Source organism: Chinchilla lanigera, unplaced genomic scaffold (genome assembly GCF_000276665.1).
Source record: "Chinchilla lanigera isolate Chin_1 unplaced genomic scaffold, ChiLan1.0 scaffold00025, whole genome shotgun sequence".
Lineage (NCBI taxonomy): Eukaryota > Metazoa > Chordata > Mammalia > Rodentia > Chinchillidae > Chinchilla > Chinchilla lanigera.
Window position 1 is genome coordinate 5,783,491 of NW_004955426.1, and position 17,943 is coordinate 5,801,433.

The 17,943-nt window shown below is 46.2% G+C and overlaps 1 protein-coding gene across 1 annotated transcript in view; it reads right to left on the minus strand.

The window, feature by feature from the left end:
• The window catches only part of Myo10 (myosin X), a gene marked incomplete in the record, with an annotated part of 159,551 nt that overhangs the window by 57,725 nt on the left and 83,883 nt on the right, over positions 1 to 17,943 (minus strand). Inside the window, 1 exon segment of the mRNA XM_005386137.2 lies at positions 16,642 to 16,722. Coding sequence (XP_005386194.2) covers positions 16,642 to 16,722 — 81 coding nt within the window.

Genomic DNA, 17,943 nt, shown 5'->3' on the forward strand with positions numbered 1-17,943 from the left:
CGCAGCGGAGCAGACAGCCATGAAAATGTTAATTTGGGCTCCTCACACCAGAGAAGAACGCCCCCCCCCCCCCCGCCCCATGCGGGTGACAGACAGACAGCCGGGGCTGGAGTGGCTGAGGAGCTCATCCTACTTGGAGGACATTCAGAACCCGCGGGCCTGCCTGGGGAGGGCACAGGGAAGGTGCCCATGTCAGCAGTTGGCACTTCCCAGGTAGGAAGCCAGCAAGGCGTGCTTGGGTTGGGTCTAACCACATCATGTCCCCTAGGTGCCCATCCATGTGTCCTAGCATTAAACTAAATGGCAAGCTGGCCATAGTAGTGCATCCCTATAATCTTAGCACTTGGGAGGCTGAGGCGGGAAGATCGCTGGCAGCCTGGGCTACATAGTGAGTTCAAGGCCAGTGTGAACTGCATAGTGAAACCCTGTCTCAAATCAAACCAAACCAAACCAATCCAAACCAAAACAAACACAAAATCCCCCAAAACTAACCGGCAGATGAGGAAGGAGAAAGCCAGTTTAAAGTACTGAGTTAGGACTAAGTGGTGATTTTCCGTAGGTGACTAACACACCACCTTTCTCACAGGAAGGTAATAAATTTATGTCAGATGCATGACTCACGCTACCACTGGTTTTCACTGGGTGCTTTCTACATGCCTGTCTTTTCTATTTCAACTAAGGTGCATTCAGCCAAGCAATCCTCAGTCCCACTATTCACTTTTTTAAATGCCGCTGCATTTAATATTAAAGACGCCTCCTCCAGCCGCACCCCACCCCCACCCCACCCCCGGCACACTTAGCAGCTGAATGGAGTCTGCCGCCACTGACGACGCCAGCAGCCTCCGGTGGCCTCCTTCCCGGCGCGGCCGAGATTAGCATTCAGGCATGCATAGAGTTTCTTTGGGAACCTCGTTTTGGGGAGTAAGGGAGTCCCCACAAAATGTCCCTCTTGAGGTTTCACCAGGCTGACTGTAAAACTGCCATATGTGGACGCAGGTGTGAAACAAGCACATCACGTTCCAGAGACAACCACTCAACTCCTGTGACCTCTGACGTTCACGTACACCGGCTTAGAGTGCAACCCCAAAAGGGGTTTCTCTTGTGCAACTCAAAAGGAGCTCACTTCTCTTATGCAGACTTCTGCAACGCGCTGGGCAGGCCCCATGACTGTTAGCCTTCAGAGGGAAACGCTCGGAAACAAATTCAAACAAAAGAAACCACCACTAATTCCCCTCTCAGGCCATCCCAAGTGACTTTTCCTACAAAGTAGGACTCTGTACTCAAAAATATATCGCATTATCAATACCTTATCTGCTAACTGGATCACCCCTTGCATTTTTACAAAGGATTCATGGTTCAAACTTGTACAAGTAACCAAAATCAGCACTTACCCATTTGTTGGAGAAAAACAAAATCACTTCTGGTGCTTGGAGAATAGCAAAATCCACCCCTCTCGAATTTGATCTCTCCAGTATTTCACTCTACCGCGATCACTGCACAGCTCAGGGAAGTTTCAAGTAGAGCAAATAAGAGAGACAGCCCCTACCTTCAGTCCTCCCTTTTCTCCTTCAGTTTTTGTCCGCGGTAAGTGGCTGCGTCTTTAGCAGTCCGGGCTGTGAGCTTAGAGCTGGCAGACACAAAAACGGGCTTTCTTCAGCTTGCTGGTGTTCCCAGCCTTTTATGTGGTGTCTCGGGCTGTGCTTGCTAATTCATTCCTGATTCCACTCAGAGGAAGCCCAGCCTGGCCCGGCTGGCGTGACAGTAATTGCTGAAGATCCTTCAGCCTGCGAGCACAAATGAACGCTCTTTCTGGCCAACGAGTATGTAAATACATTTAAGGACCAAAGATTATTTTAAACGATAACCTGTTTGCTTTTTTTTTTGTAAATGTCCTCGAACAAAATCAAGCAATTTAACTGCAATCTTGGACAGGCCACCCCAGAACAACACTCCTCACTGGCATGAGCTTCACTTAGAGCTATTTATCCTGGTCTTTACAGAGCTCCGCTCAACAGTTGCCATGACAACTCGGTAAACAGGACTGAAGTGACCACTGAAGGGTTTCCTGGGAGTCCTTTTTGTCTGGGAGAAGAATGGGACCTTTAAGGGCTCTTTTAGTAAAATTTTCTCAAAAGGTAAAGCTGCCTTTTCACATGTCTCCTGTATAAATGTTTTCAAAAGTCAAAAGACCAAGCTGGTAAAGGGAGATGCCGCTGAGGGCGAGGGTCACAGGCAGCTGAAGCTTGGGGGCGCCAGGAAATCAGGAAGGATCACCGAAGGTTATTAAAAGCGATGGGCACTTTCCAGTAAGGTCGCCGAGAAAACGGAGCAATTGCCGAAGTGTCCACCAATGACCATCTGTACTCCATTACAGTCAGAAGAGCTGAGCATCTAGACAATTCCAAAAGGTCCTAGAGTCACGGTCGCTGCCTGGGTTCTCCTCTACCCTTGATCTGGGGATGGAACCCCGCCCAGACCTTCACACTGAGCTACAGCTCAAGCTGCTCTTTCTTTACCTTTTCTTTTAAAAAGTGGTGTCATTAAGTCACTAACTTGCTCAGGATGGGCTCAAGCTATCTTCAAGCTATCCTCTTATCCTCCTGCCTCAGCCTCCCAGAGAGTTAGAATTTTAGGCATGCACTACTACACCTGGCTGTCATTCCTCATTTTATGTCTTCTTATAATATTACATAGGTTTTTTACAGTATGCAATGCCTCATCCTTTGGACAGCCAATCAGAAGTTATCCTATTCTTTTGAAATAGTACTTAAAAATGTTTATCACGTTATGAACAGATTATGAACCTCAGAGATTTTGATCGAACTTGACAGTATGCATCTGTCAGAAATCAAAGTTCTGGAACACAGGAGCCTGGAACCCTGCTGTAAATGTGTAACTTTGGACCTTGGCAATAACGTAGTAGTCTTGGCTCATTAACTATAACATGTACTATGCTAATAAAGTATGTTAATAAAAGTTGTGTGTGTAGAAGGGTTTAATATGGAAACTCTGCACTACACATTTAAATGTTCTATAAATTATCATATTTTCTAAAAAAAAAAAAAAAACACAAAGTCTAGTGAAATTTAAAAGCTGAAAACAATCTGGCACAGGGCACCCATGTATAATCCCAGCACTGGGAGGCAGATGGGTGAGAGGACTGCAAGTTGGAGTCCAGCCAGGACAGCGTAGCAAGACCCTGTCTCAAAACAAAAAAATGTTAGAAAGGGTGTGGCTGGGAATGTACGTCAGTGAAAAAGGCCTGAGTTCAATGCCCCCAAAACAATGAAATGAGTATGTTCATCCGGGGCTGGGGATATAGCTCAGTGGCATAAATGCCTGCCTGGCAAGCGCAAGGTCACGAGTTTGATCCCCAGTACTGCAAAAAAAAAAAAGAAACTGTTCATCCGATAACAGCAGCAAGGACTATGGGAAATTTTTTAGTTAAAAAAAAAAAAAAAAAGCTGCTTAGGACTTCTGGGAAGATGGTGGAACTGTAAGCAGTAACAAATCAAGCTGGGCGTGGTGGCGCAGGCCTGTAATCCCAGCACTCTGGAGGCTGAGGCAGGAGGATCGTTGTGAGTTCGAGGCCAGCCTGGGCTACCAAGTGAGCTGACGGCCAGCCTGAACTGCATAGTGAGACCCTATCTCAAAAAGACAAAACAAAACAAACAAAACCAAATCAGCTTTGCCAAGCTTTGGAATCCAAATACTAGAAAATAACAACTCGGGGAAGAAAAGGAGGAGGAAGGTGGATCCCTGGGACCCAGAAAGGATCTGATGGGAAAATTGGAGCCTACAGAGAAAGTGGAGAGACAGAACACCAAGTGGGAAAGGAAGGGGCCACCTCCCTGCTCCCGGCTTATGGTTCCTGAGAAAGGAGGATGAATAGACAGAGACAGAGTGAAAGCTGGGACCCCAGAGGCCTTCAGAGAGGAGCGCAGCGGTGGATCCGACCTCTGTGTGTTACAGTAGCTGGTAGTGACTCCAGCCCAAGCATCTGCATGCACCCTGCAGAGAGCGGTATTTCAAAACTGAACCTGGGTCAAAGAGCAGTGGCCAGTTGACTTCATCTCAGGGCTCCCAGTGTTAAACTCCCACAGTGACTGGTGAGGGACAGCCCAACAGGAGACACTGGAGTGTTTTAAGCTAAAAGACTCAGGCCCCATTCCCATGACCAGACACCAGGATCAGCCTGAATCTCAAGGATCTGCAAGCCCCAGAATCGGTACCCCTCCATAATCCCTGTGCCTGGCTTCTGGTGACTACAGTCAACGCAGAGACGGGCTCTGCTACTGTTTGTCTACCAGCAAGAGCAGGAACATGCCTTGAACTGGACCGTGCCCCCAAACTGAGGGCTCTGGCAGATAACCACAGACTTGAAATCACAGAGAAATCCTTTTGTAAATGTTTTTTCCTTTTTTGCTTCTGGGTCTTTTGTTTTTCTTTCATTTGGTTGGTTTTTGTTGTAGTTTGTTTATGAGTGTGAGTGTTGGTTTTAGTTCTTTTGTTTTGTTTTTGCTTTTTTTCTTCCTCCCTTCCCTCCTTCTTTACCAGTTTCCTGGGACTTGAGTTATTTTCCTTTGTCCTGAAGCCTTACTTCTAATCTCTTTTACGTCTTTTATTTCTCTCCCCTCCCTTTTAAATTTTCTCCCCTTCATTATTTCTCTCTTACTTTTACTCTGTATAATTTCTTTACTCTCCCTCTTTTATCTTCTATTTTGTGCTAGTTTTTTTTGTCTTACCTTTACCTAATCCTACAGCATCCTCCTACTCCCAATAAGACACTTTGTACCACTTCTCTCTCCTCCTTCTGATATCATAGTTTAATGTTTCAAAGTTTTCCTTTTGCATCCCACTTGTTCTTAAACCCTCAGTCTTTAATAGGACAACCATAAAGCTTTGTTAATCTTCATACTTAATTCTGTAAAATTACTGTTGAATTCTTTCCTACTTTAGCAGAAATATAGCTGTTGCATTTACACATACTAGCTGTGAATCATTACCTGGGTTGCTTTAATGTTTACATCATAATTGCTGATTTCTTTTCTAGGATTCAGGGTGATACACAATTGGTTCTTATGGTATGTTAATATCTAGTTTGGGCTGGGGGTGGTGGTGCACACCTTTGACCCCAGTACTCGGGAGGCTGAGACAGGAGGATTATTGCAAGTTCAAGACCAGCCTGGACTACAAAGTGAGCTCAAGGCCAGTCTGAACTGCATAGTGAGACCCTGTCTCACAAAAGACAAAAAACAAAACAAAACAAAATATCTAGTTTGTCTTGGGCAATACTACTACGTGATTCACTTGATATTAACAGGGTCACATAATGTTGCTATGTCTCAGTAAGCCAACACTCAGATTGTCTTTGTGACACTAAGAATACTACAGTACATTCCCAGAGAAGGGAAGAAAAGGCAACAAAACATCTCCCAAAGCTTTCGGGTCTTCCGAAGCTAATCCAAGGGGCAAAATAATATAAGCCACACACATGAATTACTTGAAAGCATGGCAGAAGAGGTTAGAAAACAGCTCAGAAAGATTCTCACCAAGATTAGGAACGATATAAATAAACAGATAATAGAAGTCAGCCCTCAGAAGACACTAATAAAGAGCTACCTGAGTTAAACAACATGATACAAAATACAAATGACCAGTTTACCAAAGAATTACAGTCCATGAAAAGGTTTCAGTCAGAAATCCAGTGAATTAAAAATCATATTGACAGTACGGGCAGCAGGATCAACCAATATTACGACATTTCAGAACTAGGGGACTACAATAGCCTCAAAGACCAACTCCTCAAAGGCACCTTAAAAAAGGAGAGAACAAGAAAAATCAATCCAACAACTGCTATATGACGTGAGGAAGACTAATCTGAGAGTATCTGGAATAAGTGGAAAACCAGAAGACACCACAAATGGTGTAAAAAACCTGTTCACAGAAATAATGGCAGAAAAATCCCAATAAAAAAAAATAAACATATATGAAATAAACACATATATATAAGCGAGGCATGCAGAACCCCAGATAGCCACGACCAAAAGAGAACTTCTCATACTCAAAGATCCAAAGGTCAGTCACAGGGACACAAGCTTAAAAGCTGTTAAGAGAAAGACAACGAATCACATACAAGGATAGACCATCAGAGTCATCTTGGACTTCTCACACAGACCTTAAAGCCCAAGAGGCTTAGAATGAAGCCCTAAAAGGTAACAACTTCCAGCTCTAACTTATGTATCTTGCAAAATTTTTTCTTAAAATTGATGCAGAACGAAGGTTATTTCTATGACAAGAAGCACCTCAAGAAATTCACGACCACTGAAACGGCATTATAAAAAATTCTCAAAAATATCCTATAAAGAGACGATGACATGAACAGTGTCAATAAGTCAAACAGAATGAATACAGCTGAAGGGATGAGCAGCTCAGCAAAAGGGGGAAAATAAGGAAATCAGGAAAATAATGCAACAGCAGGAATGAGTCAAAACCTCTCGGTCGTAACTCCCAGTGCCAATGGTCTCAATTCTCCAGTCAAAAGATTGGCAGACAGAACAGATCAAGAAAGAAGAGCCAATAACATACAGTATACAAGAAACAAATTTAATTCAGAAAAATACTTACAGATTAAAAATCAAAGGACAGAAAACAATATTCCATGCAACAAGAACCTGGAAAAAAGCAGGAGCTGCTATCCTAATTTCAGACAAAGTGGATTTCAAGCCAAGAGTGATTAGAAAAGACCAAAAAGGTCACTATGTACTGGTTAAGGGAACAATTCAACAGGAAGAGTTAACAGTTATAAATGTATATGCACCAAATACTGACACACCCAAATTTGCAAAACAAATACAAATGGACATGAAAAATCAGATAAGCACCAATACATTTGTAATAGGGAACCTTAATACCCCATTGTAACAAATGGACAGATAGACTAGACAAAAAAATTAACAAAGGAATATCAAAGTTGAACCAAACCTTTGAACAGATGGACTTATGTAATAGATATCCGTAGAGTGTTCCACCTAACAACAGAATACACATTCTTCTCGGCAGCATATGGGACTCTCTCCAAAAGAGACTGCACTCTATCCTATAACACATGCTTAAGTAAGTACCAAAGAGCTGAAATTATCCCATACATATTATCAGAGCATAGTATAAAGAAAACTAGAAACCAATGGCAAAAGACAGCACAGAAACTACACTAACAGATGGAAATTAAATAATGCCCTCTTGAATAATCAATCAGTCACAGATGAAGTTACAGAAAAAAATGAGACAGTTCCTACATTCAAATGATAATGTCAGGACAACATACTGGAACTTGTGGGACACAATGCAAGCAGTCCTGAGAGGGAAGTTTCTAGTAGTGAATTCTCACATCAGAAAAACAGAACAAGTTCAAATAAACAGCCTAATGATGCATCTCAAGGTCCTACAAAAACAAGAACAAGCCAAACCTAAAGCTTATACAAGGAAGAAAATTATAATGACTGGGGCATAAATTAATGAAATTGAGACTAAAAAAAATACAAAGGATTGAATGAATCAAAGAATTGGTTAAAGAATGAATCAATGAATCAAAGAGTTGGTTCTCTGAAAGATTAAACAAAGTAGACAAACCCTTAGCCAATCTTATCAAAACAAGGACCCAAATCCATGCAATTAGAAATGAAAAAGGCAAAATCACAATGGATTTGGTCAAATTCCAGAGGTTATCACTTTGAGATACTCTGCTCTAAGAAAATGGAAAATTCAGAAGAAATGGATAAATTCCACATACATATAAACAACCAATGCTTAACTAAGAAGATATAAAAATCTCAAATAAGCCAATATTAGTCAGTGAAAATGAAGTAGTAATAAAAAAACTACCAACCAAAAAAAAAAAGCCCAGGTCCTGATGGATTCACTGCCAAATCCTACAAGAAGTTTAGAGAATGAAATCAAAAGGGAAGCAGTACCGCAAATCCATTCCTGGAAACATGTATTACTCCGAGTCCAAAACTGAAAAAGGATCCAAAAAAGAGGAATGAACACAGATGCAAAAATCCACGGTATGATCCTGGCAAATAAAATGCAGCAAATCATCAGAAAGATTATACATCAACGCTAAGTAGGATTCATTTCCGAGATGCAGGGATGGTACAACATGCACAAATCAATAAATGTAACATACCACATAAACAGAAGCAAAGACAAAAATCATATGGTCATCTCAGTAGATGCAGAAAATGCATTTGACAGAATCAACATCCATTCATGATAAAAACCATGAAGAAAATAGGAATAGAAAGTTTTTCCTCAATCTGATAAAAGCTATCTATGACAAAGCAATGGCCTATCTTGTATTAAATGGAGAGCAGCTGAAAGCGTTCCCTCTAAAATCAGGAGCAAGACAAGGACGTCTACTATCACCACTCCTGTTTCAAAACATCAGCTACAGCAATCAAACAGGAGAAAGAAATAAAAGGGACGTGGCTAGGGAAGGAAAAAGTAAAATGACAATTATTTGCTGATGACATGATTCTCTGTATAGAAGTTCCCCAAAATTCCACCAAGAGACTCCTAGGATTACTAGCCAAATTCATTAATGTAGCAGGATACCAAGTCAACACTGAGAAAATCAAGAGCATTCCTGTATACGAACAGCAAACTGACCAAAGAATTAATTAGGGAAACAGTATCCTTCACAACAGCATCAAGAAACATAAACTATTTAGAAATTAATTAATCAAGGAAGTGAAAGACCTCTACAATGAAAAGTACAGTCTGAAAAAGGAGATCGAAGTGGATATCAGAAAATGGAAAAAAGTCAGGTGTAGTGGTGCATGCCTGTAATCTCAGCACTCTGGAGGCTGAGGCAGAAAGACTGCTGTGAGTTTGAGGCCAGCCTGGGCTACACAGTGAGTTCAAGGCCAGCCTGAACTACAACTACATAGCAAGACCCTATCTCAAAAACAAAAAAACCAAAAGCTATGCTGTGTTCCTGAATAGGTAGAACCAATACCATAAAATGCCAGATTTCCTAAACTCTGTGCTATACCCAGAGGCATCTAGGCAGGAATGCAGAGCTGTACTCTGTGTCCTTGGTCCACAGGTGAGCAGCCAACCAGGCTCTGCAGATAACCCAGGGGCTCATGGGATGAGAAGGCACAGGTGGTCATGGTAGATGTGGCCCTGGGGAAACAACCACACAGGAAGAACAGGAAAGAGTGAAGCGAAAGGAAAACAAGCAGGGAAACATTGGTCTACGCAACTCAGTTCTTCCTCCAGGAGAGCCCTGGGAAGTCCAGCACCCACTGCTGATGTCTAAATAAAAACCCAGAGACCAATTAGGCTCGTGGGGCTATTTACTGGAGGAGGAACTGGTACTGGTGCTGAGCAGTTATAAATATTTGCACACTCGGAGGAGTCAAAAGCTGACGTTTTCCCTTGAATCTCCAATGGCCAAGGCAAGGAGGCAGACATGCAGATTTTTGTTCACCACAAGTCAGACCTTTACTACACGGAGGGCTTGAAGAAAGGAAAGAGGCTGGCTTTGGAGAGAAAGAGCACTTTCTCTGTCCTCATAGGTTATTTGGGAAGAGGGACGGTAACTCCTTTGTGTGACAGTGAAAAGAAGTGAGCAGGGCCGGGGATATAGCTCAGTGGCATAAGCACCTGCCTGGCAAGCGCAAGGTCTTGAGTTTGATTCCTGGTACCAAAAAACAAAACAAACAAACAAAAAAGAAAAGAAAAGAAGTGAGCAGATAGAGCTTCAGTAACTGGCGATCACTGTCCTTCCAGCCCCTGCAGACCTCAGAGCCCCTGGCGGGGGTGAGTCTAGCATGGCTCTTCACGCCATCTTCACAAACTCAGGCCACTCTGGGAACTATGCACCCAGCCCAGGCGCCTTTTAAGTCCTCAAAACAGGATTTGCCGGGGATGGACGTGCAGCTCAGTGGCGAGCACTTGCTTTTAGCATACAAGAAGCATTGGGCTCCACCCTGCCTGGACAGCAAGACCAGCTACTACGCTACAGATTCATGCATGAAACAGAAATCTACTCTGTGGGCAGAAACACCAGAACAGAACAGCAAGACGTCCACCTCTGGTAGACGATGATCGCTTCCAGTTCGTACAGCGCAGAGCTCAGCAATAAGCAAGCATCGTGCCCGAGAGCAGCAGGTGTGCGCTTCCGCTTCTGCGGACATCTGTGGGCTTGGCAGAGCCGGGGCACTCAGCTCAGAAGCGTCTCCAGGATGCTATGAGCAGCTCGGAGCTTCCCGAGCACACGGCAGCCCACACAGCAGACGCAGAGGCCAGAGGCGCCCGAGTCAGGTCCAGTACATGCAGAATGTTTATTCACAATATGGGAAGGGGAAGAGCAAGGACTGGCGCCTGCAGATGGCCTGTTGGGAGGGGGAGAATATCTGCATGCACAGCACTGCTCCTCATAGCGCCTGAGCCCCGCTGCCTGTCAGATCGGGGCTGTCTCAGGTTCTCGCACTGGAGCGTGAAGCCCGCTGTGACCCGTGTGGGACAGTGAAGCTCCCCGCTCCGCGCGAGAACCTAGTGTGATACAACAGAGAGCACGGTGTATTAATCAGAGCCGACAAGACATGCAATGCGATGAACTGTTCGGAAACCACCATCACCACTGCCCCAAAGTCTGTGCAAAACCTTCTTTCCACAACTCCAGTCCCAGGTGCCCCATAGGCTGGGGACTGCGGCCCTGGAGGGTCATCCAGGAAGGTCAGTGAGGGTAAGGACAAATGACGCATCCGAGTGTGTTATGTGCACACGTGAATCCTTCAAAACGAAACTCATCCATCTGTAGAATTGATATGTACTATTAAAAAGAAATCTGAAGAGCCCAAATCAGAATAAAAGGAAATAGCAAAAGATATAAAAATGAAACAGGACTAAAAGGTCAAAGAGGACTTGTGCCTCATTATCAGAACTTTTTACTTCAGGACCAACATGTTCCCAACTAACTCCCTGAAAGATGGAGACAGTGCATGTGCTCCTGCCTCAGGGCAGGGGAAGTGGTGCCTCCAGATCTCCAGCACACAAAGCCCAGCGGGCTGTGCCGCTCAGGCTTGGTGCTGGAGCTCAATCCCATTTTCCAGCTCTGAGACTGGGTCCCACCTGCCCCTCCCTGGCCCAGGCTACACCTTCCCTGTGTGGCCACGTCCCCCACTCCCTCCGGGACCAACTTCCTCCTCATGGCTGCTGGGGGCTCAGGCTCCCCACAGCCCAGCCACAGGGAGATAAAGGTGACCTCTGTCCCAGGACATCAGGGCATCACTATGTCAAGTGCAAACCCAGAGAGGACACAGCAGGAATCCAGGGTGTCTGTCTCCCTCTGCACACCCAAGTCCTTAACACACCACACTTCCAGGCAGAGCGGCAAGGACAGGGTCGGCACCACGGAGGGGGCGGCCTTGATGGGCCTGGGCCTCCTTGTATCCCAAGCCCGGAACTTCATTATTCCCCGGTTCCCACACCACACTGGGAAGGTTTCCTGATACTTATCAGCCCTTCCCTTCTTTCGTTCTGCCCTGAACCTCCTCAGGGGTTTTCTGAGGAATGTTAATGAGAGACTTTTCTGACTAGAACTTATTTGCTAAAGTACTAGGCAGGCCGGGGAGATCACAGGCTGTGGAGGCCCTTGGGGGGATTCTGAGGAGACAGCAGAGCAGGTTTCCTGGGATCCGATACTCAGTGAAGGGCCAGTTACTGCCACTGCCTGACTAGGCAAGTCACTGTGGAAAAGCTCAACCGTCACATTGCCAACCCGGTGCCCTAATGGAGACGTCTCCCCTCTATGAACTCTGGGAAGGATAAGGTCGGTGGGAGAGCCACCTCCACAGTACTCAGACTCCTGTCAAGAGGGGAGGCTCTTACCCCTCTGTCACTTGGCGCAGGGAGGTCTTCCCAACAGGGCTGTGACGGGCCTCAGACACGACAGCCAAGATTAGTGGGGGCTGTTTATAAAAAGGCCACATGATATTATGTGCTGAATTGATGTGTGTGTTCCAGCAGTTCAGTTAAGAGCCTCCTTCCCATAAGATTTTAAAAACACACCAAAAAACAAAAACAAAAACAATAACACACATGCAGGAGCTGGGGATTTAGCTCAGCGGCACAGCGCCTGCCTGGCAAGCGCAAGGTCGTGAGTTCGATTCCTGGTACCAGAAAACAACAACAACAACAAAAACACATTCCAACTACTGCCAGGCAAGGTGGTGGACACCTATACTCCCAGCACTCAGGAGGCTGAGGCAGGAAGACTGCCCTGAGTTTGAGGTCAGCCTGGGCTACACCGTAAGTATCCAGTTAATAAAACCCCATAAGTATTCTCAGCTATTTTAGGCCCAAATGCCCAGGGTTAAATCTGAGGTTTAAACATTGGCCAAGGAGGCAGGCTGTGCTTCAGACCCAGCTGTCTGGGTCACTGTGTCCGCTTTGCACATGGTCCCGAAAGCACAAACGCAGGTCCTTCTTCTGATGCCACACTTTTCTAGTCTGCAGGCTTCACAGCTGCTACTCGTGTCTCTTCTGGTCACAGAATCTCCAAAAACCCCCTCTAGGCTCTGCCAAGCCCATGACCGCTGCTCCTCCATGACGCACTCAACACCGGCCATCACTGGTGTTCAATACCACCTCCCCCCATTCCCGGATGAGCTGCCCGGAAGTGAACAGGAGGCCAGAGGGAAGCAGAAGGCAAGCACGGCCCGGCAGACTTTCTACACGGATTCATCTGTGGACTAAAGACAGTGTGTAAGGAACTCCGAATGAGGGTTCTCTTCCTTGTTTTGTTTGTTGTTTTTGAGGCAGGGTCTCATGCTGTAGCGTGGCTGGCCTTGAACTTGCGGCGATCCTCCCGCCCCCACCTCCCAAGTGCTGTGACTACAGGCAGGAGCCTCGATTCCCCTGGCTAATGAGGATTCTGGAGATAAGTTTTCCAGGAAACATTCAGCAGGGAAAGGCCAATGTTTCCAGTGGAGCCCTAAGCGTGCTGATGGGGTCCGCGCTTGAAACAGCAAATTCTAATTAGCATCTTGGCACTTATGAACCGAGAGACACTTCAGCGTCCTGGCAAAGGGCTGGGGGGATGGGAGGAGCTGGGTGCCAGTGCGGAATGGAAACCCAAGCTGAACCGGCCGCTTGGTAAAGTGCAAAAGTGTGTCCAAGCTACCGGGCACAATCGGATCTCAGCTCGGAAAACGAACACCACCAAGAGGATTTCTTCAATATTCTGGTTGCAGAAGTGTTTTCCTACAGGTCTAATTTCAAAAGCTTTTAGGGTTGCAGGGAAAAATGAACTCCATGCCATCCAAGATCCACAACAAAACACACCAGAGACTGCGTTTTCAGGCGGCAGCTTCTGTTTCCCCAATGCCAAGGCCCGGGTGTGCTCCCCTCTCGGACTCTAAGAGGGCGGCAGCTCTGCCAGTGCTGGATTTCGCTCCACTGTTCCGCTGTGTGATGCACTCCAGCCCCCGGGCTTCAGCTGAGGAAAAGATGTGTTTGTGCGCAGGATGAAACAAGGATGCCGGCCTCCTTGTGAAAAGCAGACAGACGCTAGCAAGGCACTGAGCGGCTGCTTGCATTACATGGAAGACGCAAAGCCCAAGGACAGAGTCGGGGAAACACTGCCCAGCAGGCTGAGATGCACAGCAAGGCGAACGTAAACCAGCTCACAGGAGATGTTCTTACTGTTCTTCTTTGTTTTTGGTACCGGGAATTGAACTAGGACCCTGCCCTTGCCAGGCAGGCGCTTGTGCCGCTGAGCTACATCCCCGGCCCCTTACTGTGCATTTTCGACACTGTGTCCAAAACAGTTATGTACGGCTCATGTTGCCATTTGCTTTGGTAGCTGCACATTTTCATAAATTTTGAACAATGGAAGATGTGTCTTTTTAAACCACCTGAATGGTAGACATTAAGTCATTACAGATCTTGCCCCTAAAAGCAGTCTTGGCTGCTTTATGTCATACAAATGCCAAGCTCTCTTTCTTTTTTTCCCCTGGTCCTGGTAATCAAACCTAGGAGCTCTCTACCATCAAGCTACCTCCCTAGCTGCTTGTAATTTTTGAGACAGGGTCTCATTAAGTTGCTCAGGTGAGGCGATCCTCCTGCTTCAGCCTCCCAAAGTGCTGGGATTACAGGTGTACACCACCGAGCCAAGCTAGATGCCAAGTTCTTTCCATCACACCTCATGTTACAGTGATAAACTAAGTTACTCTCTACTAAAGAGATGCCCAATTGGGCCTCTGAAAGAAAGGATTCAGTACTGTGGTCCTTATGAATTCACATGGGAACCGTAAATGAGGACGCAACGTAACACTAAGTTAAAGACAACTGTAATATCAAAGTAAGGTCTAAAATTATAGTCTTGAGATGCATCCATGTCCCTAAAAACATCTCAAGTTTATCCTTCAGTATGGCAGAGGGGTAGATATTCCATTATGTATAAATACCACACCTTCCCCGTCCATTCATCTGCTGATGGCGTTGGGCTGTTCCCAAGATTTCGCGGTTATCAACTGTGCTGCTATGAACCTGGCTGCACACATGTCCGGGGCGTGCCTCCAACCTGTGGGGTGAGGCTTCCGACACACGCGTACGTGTGGAGCACAGGTAACGGGAAGTAGGAGGAGCACATTAAAGTAGGGGGATGAGGGGAGGGAAGGAAGGGAAAAGGGATTTTAAAAAAGTGGAAGGGAAAAAATGGAAACAACTTTTGTAACACAGGAGGGGAAACAAGGTCTGAAGGGAGGGGAGGGGAATGGAAAATAAGAACGAGGATAGATCATGTACCGCGACAAAGTCCAGCTACGAACTCGATCGCTACGAATGGCAAACGCGTACTAATCAAAGAGAAGTAAGGTCTGGCATCAGCAAAGTCGCCTGCCGCTCAGTCTCACAGACACAGTTCCAGTCTGGTTTCTCGTCTTCTTCCTACGGAGGAGGCATCTCGTCCGTCCTTGTCCCTTAAGATGAGGGGGTCCTGAATTTATACTGTGGCCTGTCTCGCACCCAAATTAACTCATTAACAGCACCTTAGGGCAAGGCACTCACTCGGGCTAGATGCACCTGTTGCAGTTACCTAAGTGCGGCTGCTGTTTGTTTATTTAGGTGGCTCCTTGCTTTTAAGCTCATGTTATTTCTAAATGAATTAGGACATGAAAAAGCACACAGTGTAGACACTAAGACAACCTTTGAGGCACTTCTACTTAGTTACAGTCAATTAGTTAAATTCTCTTTGTCATGTTTAACAATAAAGCAAAGCAAGTGTAATCCCAGCACTCTGGGAGGCTGAGGCAGGAGCACCTTAAATTCAAACCCAGTTCGGGCAACTTAGCCAGTCATTGTCACAGAATAAAAATAAAGGGCTGAGGATGTAGCTCAGTGCAAAGGCCCCGAGTTCAACTGCCAGTGTCAAAATAAACCAATAAATTTCCCAGCAGGTCCTTGGGAAGCTGAGGCAGGAGGAACACTGTAAGTCCAGGGCCAATTTGGGCTGCAGAGTAAGTTTAAGGCCAGCCTGGACTGCACAGTGCACCCCCATCTCAGAAAACAATAAATAAACAACCAGAAAAACCCACATGCAATGTTTTTTCCACTTATACTGCACTTTGGTGCTGGATCCATGAATTTTATTCCAAATCTTAATGAAAACGATGCCAGTGTCACAGGGCTTATTTTTAGGATAGGTTCCCTACCCCTAAAGCCTAATGGCACTGTTCAAAAGCAGATTCCCAGGTGTTAAGGACCCCCGGGCGATTCTCCTTGAAAGAGGAGCAATTGCCTCCACTTTGGCTGAGCCTGGCCCTATTTCTATGACTGATGTGCACAGGGCTGGCTGGGACTTTTCCTCATCCCTTCAACTGGCTTTAAGCAATGGTATCAGTCTAGCCACGGTGCTGATGGTAGTCTCTGAAGATAGCAGGCGTGTTTTCCCCGACCCCTACTCATTGTTCCCTTGTGTGAGCCGTGGGGTGAAAAGCCAATGCTCCACACTGTCACTAGGATCAAGCTTCCAGTTAGAGGCTTCGACTTCCTGGGGCTTAAAAGATCACAGATCAGAGCGGAAGCAGGACCCCAAACATTAGATACTATCTCAGTTGTGTTATGCAGATGACTCTTTCTGCATATCCTTCTCTCTGCATACTGGAGAGGCGATTTCAGGCCTCCTACCTCGCCCAGCTCACAGCACTGACCTACTTCCGCCATTCTCACAGTCACTCATCCTCTAGGTACGTCCTTCTTCACAAATTCGTAAAACCGCGGTTTGGCCCGGGGTCGGGGTCTTTGTTCCAGTTGAACTTAGGACCCCTTGGCGCCCCACAACTACAAATACGCCTTAGTGTCTTTATTCTCACCATGGGTTGCACTGGAAGTGGTAGATTGGAATTAACGCGCTAGGATTCCAATAACTTTTCAAGGGATTACAAACATAAACTTCCTGGGCTGTGACAAGGACCGGGAAGGGCTCTCTATACCCAGGCGCAGAGGACGACGGGATTTTCATTTAATGCCAGGCCACACGAATATCAATCACACTGTTTCCATCATCTATGATGAAAGGACTCAGCCACCAACTCTGGGAGCGCCGGCCGGCGCCGCGAGCGGCCTCACCTTCTGCGAGTTCGGCTTGATGCAGCGGATGAAGAAAGGGTTGGAGGAGCTCAGCGTCGCCATGAGGGAGTGCAGGGAGTCCTGGCAGAGACAGAGCAGATTGTTCTGTCAGGCTTTGCGTTTCTCAGCACCCCGAGTACAAGCAAAACGACACACCGCGGAAGGCAAGCCGGACAGCCTGACATGCTAACGTCATCCTACTAGGAAACAAGGTGAAAGAAGCGACACTTCAGTGCAACTGCAACTGTTCCCTAACGTACAGCGTTCACTCAGGACTTCCTCTCAGAGAGTGGCATTTGATGAAAGCCACTGTCACAAACCAAAACACCCTTAAGAGATTTCAGTGTTCCACTCAGAAACACTACGTCAGGCACAGCGGCGCATGCCTGTGCTCACTCTAGGAGGCTGAGGCGGGAGCAGCGCAGATTCAAGCCCCGTCTGGACGGTTTAGCAGTTTAGCAAGGTCCTGTTCAAAATAAATAAAAGGGGGCTGAGGATGTAGCTCACTGTGAAGGCTCTGGGCAAATAAATAGACAGAAAATGAAAAGTTTAGACAGACATCCTATGAATCCTTCCATCAATATTTCAGTATCCATAATGAAGGGCAAAATACTTAGCATATTATGAAACCCCAATATAACAGCACCTTAAAAAGACACACCAGGAATTCCTTAAATTAATTAATTTAATAGTAAGGAGCTGGGCACAGTACTGCCCACCTGTAATCCCAGCTACTGGGGAGGCTGAGGCAAGAGGGTTACAAATTCGAGGCTAACTTGGACAACTCAGTGAGACCTTGAGTCAAAATGAAAAAGTAAAAAGGGCTGGGAATACAGCAGAGTAGTAGAATACTCCCGAGTTTGATTTTTGGTACCACCAAAAATTTTTTTAAATGGAGAAAGTGAAAAGAAATTTAACACAGAAATTAACATTAAAATGGACACCAATTTCACTTTTCACATTTAAAATTTGCTCTCCATGAGTTCCTCACTAACCCTCCTGGTGCCCGGGGCTCCTGCAGGGGTACAGCCTCCTCCTGTGCCCTCCCTGCCAGGGCTCCAGGGAGCACCCTGCTCTGCCTGCGCCATCAGCCTGCGCGGCCGCCCAGAGCCTTCCAACCCCTCCATTCCTCCTCTGCCCCGGGGCCAGAGCCTCCAGACAGCTTGGCACGGCCAAACTCGCAGAGACCAGATGTCTCCACGGGAGGGGAAGAGCTCAGTTTTTCTTTCTTTGTTCTCTGGTTTATGCAGCCCATGCTGGCCTCAAACTCACAGATCCTCCTGACTCAGCCTCCTGAGTGCT